The sequence below is a fragment of the Eurypyga helias genome, unplaced genomic scaffold (assembly GCF_000690775.1).
Source record: "Eurypyga helias isolate BGI_N326 unplaced genomic scaffold, ASM69077v1 scaffold2406, whole genome shotgun sequence".
Classification (NCBI taxonomy): Eukaryota; Metazoa; Chordata; class Aves; order Eurypygiformes; family Eurypygidae; genus Eurypyga; species Eurypyga helias.
The window spans coordinates 5,905-12,509 of record NW_010257079.1 but is presented as its reverse complement, the minus strand read 5'-3'; the positions used below and the strand labels follow the sequence as shown (position 1 = coordinate 12,509).

Below are 6,605 nucleotides of genomic sequence, written 5' to 3'. Positions count from 1 at the left end.
TTCCTGTGACTTTGCAGGATAAACAACCTTGAAATTCAATTTACTGAAACAAGCTAAATTGCCAGTATGTTCTCAGATTATCTGGCACAGATAAGAGATTTTGTACTCTAGAGTTTCATTACTGCTTTGTTTAACAGCCTTTTCAAAATCAGAGTTCTTTATACTGTGGATGTGCCACAGTTTTTATTTGCCTTAAGCATAGAGCATAGAGAGAATTTGGTATATAAAAGACCATATATATAACACAGATGTATGCAAATTCTAATAGGATTATTTCAATAACTTCTACCAAAAGCATAAATGTGAAACAACTGGAAAAAATCTAACCTTATGTTAAAAATAAAATATTATATGCTATGAAGGCACATGAGGTCTGAGCACACAATATTCATCAAGACCACTGATCAGCTGGCTGTGTAATTAGCTTTCCTTACTGTCTGTAAGTGGGTTGAATCTTGTGGTCTCCATCCAGTCAGAGCACATGCCATTTAGGAAAGCTTTAACACTCGCATAGTATTGTTCTTCATAGTCAGAGGTCTCACCGGAGAGGTCACACCATGTTCTGTTGATATTTCTGCATTCTGGCTTTCTAATCCATTTGCCAACACCGTATCTATATTGAAAAAGAAAGAGAAAGGAGCTGTACAAAAGCTATTGCCATGATATTAGTCACTTGATAGCACAGAAACTGGTATTATGGCTGATAAAACAGTTTGCTTGTTTTGCAGAAATCTGCAATGACAAGAAATTCCCAACTTCGGCTGAGATAAAACATAAGATTCCCACAACTTCTTAATAAAGAATAAATCAGAGGAGGCCCTATCCAGAAGAGGCCATATGGAACTAACTGGGATGTTACTGATACCAATCTAAGCCCAGTTTTGTTTAGGCAGACCACAGATCTCTCAACTTCTGTCTCCACAGCTTTAGTTTAAACTCTAAACACAGGATAACAGCATCAGGGTAACTGTTTATATAGAGACAAAGAGCTCTGTCAGAACGGTCAGTGGCTCATCTTGGTGTATGGAGACAGATGATGCTCAGGTTCCCCAAGATGAGTGGACAGGACACTACTCATCACTGTGACTTCTTTTTCTTGTTTAAAAGAAAGACTCCACTGGAATACAAAGAACTCCAAACCCTTCTAGTTGAAAAAGGGGCATATGCATACCACCACCAATGCCTCAGTACTGACCAACTCTTATACACTAGTAGAAGAAATCAAGGTTTCCTTGGAAAATTCCTGCCTGGATTTGCCCAGGAGTTCCTGCTCCTCAAATTTACATTATGACGAAAAGAATTCCCCCTTGGCTGCTAATCAGTAAGGGCACGTGGCAGCTTCTACGTGACTGCAGGACAGTATCACTCACCAGCATTTTCCACCTAGCTCAAGGCCTGGCTAAGCAGGTAAAAGCATATATCAATATTTTTGTCTTCTTGATGAGGGATGACCAAACCTATGGCTACAGACTCTTCCGTGGACCAGCTGACCCTGCAGAATCAGCGTAGCTAGGGCTTGCTGAGTGTTTCGCTTTCTACACAAGTATCATTGATTCCGTAATTACTGAGCACTCTCCCCTCTTCTAGGAGGTGGACCATGTGGTTCCTTTGTTAGCACAGCGAGCAAGATCTGGGCAAATGAGGTTGCAGTCTCTGACTGTAGAAGCAACTCCTTGCACTTTTTTAGTAGCCAGTGCAAGCAACAGAAAACTTCTGGGGAACTAGATTTGGTTTAGTGTCATGAAAAAATTACTAGACCGAGGGAAGTGTTCATATTAGAGGTAAACACTGGGAGCATTACATCATCCGTGACTACAGTGCTGCGCCTATTTATATGCTAAACTTCCAACCCTGTCCTGGCAGAATGACTCGGTGCTCTCTCAGTGGGAATAAAGGAAATGGATTGTGGTTCTCACTCAAACTCCCTGATATCCTACAAAGATGTATAAGGACCTGACTCCAATCACATGACTTAGTTTTTACAACACTGGATAACTTCAGTGGATTTTCTCCTAGAGAGTCCTGCGGGATCAGAAAAAAAAAAATCCATGGGTGTTGGGTCTGTTAGAAAGGACCAACAAAACACTGGCTTCTGTTAATATTCCATTAAATACGACATCTCCGGATCCATTTAAATGTGTACAGAAGGCTAATAGGTATGGATGCCAATCCACAGCACAGTCCTTCTTTGTCCTTCTGTCTTATTTCTCAGGGATGCCCTTGAAAGCTTCCATGTTGCATCCTACACTTCTTTAATAGGAACAGAGTCTCCTTTTAGTTTGTTTGTTTTTTTTTTTTTTTTTAAACTAGATCTGAAGTAAGCAGTACCAGAAGTAGAAGTTAAAAACTATATTGCTTAAGTCTAGCCCACATTTTACTTCTCCTTTCTTTACTTTTTAGCAGCCCTACCTATATATATACAAAGGTTTTTTTTTAATTATTACTTAAAATGTTAAAATAAAAGTCAGTGGAGGATAAAATAAAGAAGTCAACTTACACTGAGTACTTCACCTTGTAGAGTACTCCATCTCCCGTGCCTTCCGGTGCTGACCAGCGAAGGACGTTCTTCATGTTTACAGATTCAAAATGGACATTCCTAGGGTTGGGCAAAGAACAGTACAACTCTCCTGAGAAAGAAAATAAGAAAGGAAAAGCACACACTAAGAATCTGCAAGTACATATGGTTCCAAGTTAACCAGAAAAGATACTTATTTTTAAGTAAGCCATAAAATTCTACATACTTTCTTATCACTAAAAGCACAAGGTCGTTGGCCATGGAAATTCATATTTTTCAAAAGTGTCCCTAGTTAGTGCAGTCCCAAATTCCATCTGTATGAATGAGTTTTTTTCCTAGCAAAAATGGCTTTGCCATTTATGACAGACACTAACATGGAAATATGCAAGGACTGGAAGCTAAAAAAAAATTTGGCCTAGAAGAGACATGCATTTTTAAAATTGTAAAGGTGTTTGAATATCAGAACAATTGAACACTGGAAATTGCAAAAATATCCTTGATGCTTCAGTAGAATTTTTGCTGTAGCTGAGCAGACTTTAAAAAATTAAACCAGGTATTTTTAAAAAGACACGTGGGGTCTAGTGCAAGCACAGCTTTACAGACAGAAGCGTAGCTGCACACTGGAGAATCAGACTGGATAATTTCCATAGCCCCAGCGTTATCTGGTCACCCATACTGATTCTCCAGAAAGTCAGAAGCCAACACTACTGTAGGTCACCCATCTAAATTGCTGTTCATTGCACTGGCTTAGAAATTAATAAACAAGCAACTCTGGGAATCTTGCAAACCCAGATTCATGTCTTCCTAATACACACGCCGTGTCTAACACATTTCATGGAGATGCTCACATTGCTAAACGGCTTGCAAAACGGATGCCCGTGGGCCCAGGGGCAGAATCCCAAGCTCCAAGTTGTGACTCAATCCCCAGCGCCTCCTGCCATGAGAGCTGCGCACGTGGGAGCAACCCCAAAACCAGCCCTGAAGCTGCAGCTGCTGGGAAGGGGCTTCTCATTGTGAGTGGCCATGAGAGCATAAGGGGGAAGAGAAAAGGCAAATCTGTGGTTCTTCAGGACTTTTCAAAACCCTTTAAGCTCTTCCTCCAGGGATGCAATTCTAGGTCTTAAGATCAGAGAGACAAAGAAAGGGGGAAATAAAGCATATTAACACAAACAGTAGGAACCTGTCTGAATTAATAGCTCTTTGTTGCTTCCTTAAGCAGACCTTAAGGTTTTCTTGTAGTATATTTCATATTATCATAGAATCATAGAATGGTTTGGGTTGGAAGGGACCTTAAAGATCATCTAGTTCCAACCCCCCTGCCATGGGCAGGGACCCCTTCCACTAGACCAGGTTGCTCAAAGCCTCATCCAGCTGGGCCTTGAACACTTCCAGGGATGGGGCATCCACAGCTGCTCTGGGCAACCTGTTCCGGTGCATCACCAACCTCTCTGAAGAATTTCTTCCTGATATCTAATCTAAACCTCCCTGATTTCAATTTGTACCCATTACCCCTTGTGCTATCACTACAGGCTCTTGTAAAAGTCCTCAATATTTCACTATTACTAGAGTGTTCATCCTCCTGTATATGTAAATATCATAGAATTATAGAATGGTTTGGGTTGGAAGGGACCTTAAAGATCATCTAGTTCCAACCCCCCTGCCATAGGCAGGGACAAAGGGACATTTCTTTAAGTAAGTCACCATTTTCCTGATTAACTGGCTGACTTCTAGCTGTCCTTGAGCCAAACAGTAAAAGCTTTTCTCTTCGATATATTTATTAAAACAATCTCCTTGCAATTCTCTAGAGAGCAATCACTGTAAGCTGTCTCAGTGGAAACCCTGGGTTTTCCAAGCATCTAGCTGTATGTTAATGCGCAGAACAAACTCCAGTATACGCCTGCATCTGTATCTTCAGATGATAATGCTGTTACGGTGGGTATTTCTAACACTGCTCTCTTTTATCTCTGGCAGTTAGCTAGTGTTCAGTGGCTTTCAAATTTTTTCTAGTTGGAGAACAAGTTTTGCCAGGTATAGTCCCTAGGGCAAGCTTATTTATTTATGAAAAGTATGTAGAAAATCCCATTTCCTCGAACACAAAAATGCCCAGTGACAGTCATCTTGCAAGAGCTCAAATGATAGACCCAGTTACAATGAATTAAGAAAGTTTCAGGATAACAAGGGATGTGAAAGCAGCAGAGAGAGACCTCCAGGAATCTGCTTACTCTAACATTTGCTTCCAAGTGGGAGATGCAGAATGCAGAAAATAAAAGGTTTTGATTTTCCCCCCAAATAAAAGTCCTCAGCAACTGCTTTAGGTGAAACTAATCCAAATTTAGAGATGAAGCTGCCCAAGAGAGGAAAGAAAATAGCTTAAAATTTGTAACATCTGTTCAGTAAAACAGGGAAGCTCCTAAACCCCTAAAGTGCATGCTACTAACAAGAACAAATCAAAACCAGTATTATGTGGACTATGAGAAATCATCCATGCATCAAGTTTCATTCTTTGTACCACATCCTGGCACTAAAGTGCATGAGACTTCAGGAAACCCATCAACTGCATAATCAACAACTGGGAATAAGGGATTAAAAAAAAATAAAAATCACAAGTCTCGCAATCCTGCCGAAGCCCTGAGAAAGGCAACCAGGCAATCCACATAGAACGAGAGGGACTGAGGCACAAACAAACTTTCTGCTTCAATTCCCAAGTAGGAGGAAATACAGTGTAGGTATTTTCTTAGATTGCTGGGAATCAAAGCCATAAAAGGCTTCTCATTCAAAAACAATGAGGAAAAACTAAGAAGCCCAACAAAGAGAGATTTAAGAATAAAACAGAGCTTGGAGGAGAATACAATTTATAATGCATGGTCCAAAGAACCTCCAGAGGAAAGATTAAAAAAGTTCTATCTGTTAAACAGCAGCAGTTGAGGAGGAGATTTGTGCCTGGTAACTTGGGCTCTGAGTGAGGCACCTACTTTGCAGCAGTCAAAGAGCAGAGGAAGATAAACTCTTCCATCTGTTGGTTCATCTCTCTAGTTAGGATGGACCAGATTGGGTGCATCTCTCTCCCTGCGGTGGAGACAGCAGCCAAATCCATCAGCCTTCATCTCTGCTTCCTCAGCAGTCACACTTATCAGAGATGCACCTTTTCCAGGGAGGAGGGGTGGGGAACACTGTGAGTCTTCACATGAGAAGGATAATCTATCCTCTGTGTCCAGCATGAACAAGGAGGAAAAGGAATGGAGTTCAGGTGCAACAACAAAGGAGGCATTGGGAGCAATCCGTTGTGGGAAGAGGAGCAACACGTGAGGATGGGTGACCTGGGAGGGATGCTGGGTGTTTCAAAGGGCAGATGAGAGAAACATCTGCCAGCAATGACACAAATAGCCCTGGTTCTGCTTAGGGTAGTGGGATGGACTGGGTGATCTCCTCAGGTCACTGCCAGCCCCATTCTGATAGGCCTTCTTATACTATCTCATAAACATGGCTTTGCACTGCTCAGTAATAATTTGGCAGGCGTACTGCTGGATCAGGTACAGGACAGCTAAGAATCTCCCTAACAGTTCGCTCTTCACACCCTTTTTTCTTTAGAAGTTATTAAAACATGTACTACTTAGCAGGCTGAGCCACAGCCACCGAACTGAACTAGCTGGAGGCAGCCAGCTCATCACAGGCAAGGGAAATTACATCCATTGGTTTTCTGGATAGTTTTTGTTTGCCTGTACCTTTCAACATTTGCCCATCCTCACATAAAAACACATTCCTCACTCAAGCACATTTTAAAGTAGCAAGACTCACGCATTTGTCTTTCACATTAAAAAATTTTTGAAATAGTAATGTTGCCTTTTTTTTTTTTTAAATTTCCCTCCTCCCAGTGTGGTTTCTGCTGTGGTAAATGAAGTTTCAAACCAGAAACATTGACTGCAGCATATGAGCCAATCTCATCACGCAGAACCCACAGGCTGTATCTTTACAAGATCTAAAGCATTACAACACTGCCGGCATGCTCCCACCTGCCCCCAGCTCCGCGTGACTTGGAAGGCAAAGGGACTGAGACCGTTAACTTTCCATTTGCTGCAAAAGCAGAGATTTG

At 41.4% G+C, this 6,605-nt stretch overlaps 1 protein-coding gene across 1 annotated transcript in view; it reads right to left on the bottom strand.

Annotated features, from left to right (window-relative positions):
* Positions 1–2,619, bottom strand: part of LOC104511305 (interleukin-20 receptor subunit alpha-like) — a gene marked incomplete at its 3' end in the record, with an annotated part of 6,054 nt that extends 3,435 nt beyond the window's left edge. Inside the window, exons 1-2 of the mRNA XM_010153868.1 lie at positions 2,498–2,619; positions 435–613 (exon numbers count right to left, since the gene is read on the bottom strand). Of these exons, the coding sequence (XP_010152170.1) occupies positions 435–613; positions 2,498–2,571 (253 nt within the window). The remainder of the gene's footprint in view (positions 1–434; positions 614–2,497) is intronic.
* Positions 2,620–6,605: the final 3,986 nt, after the last annotated feature.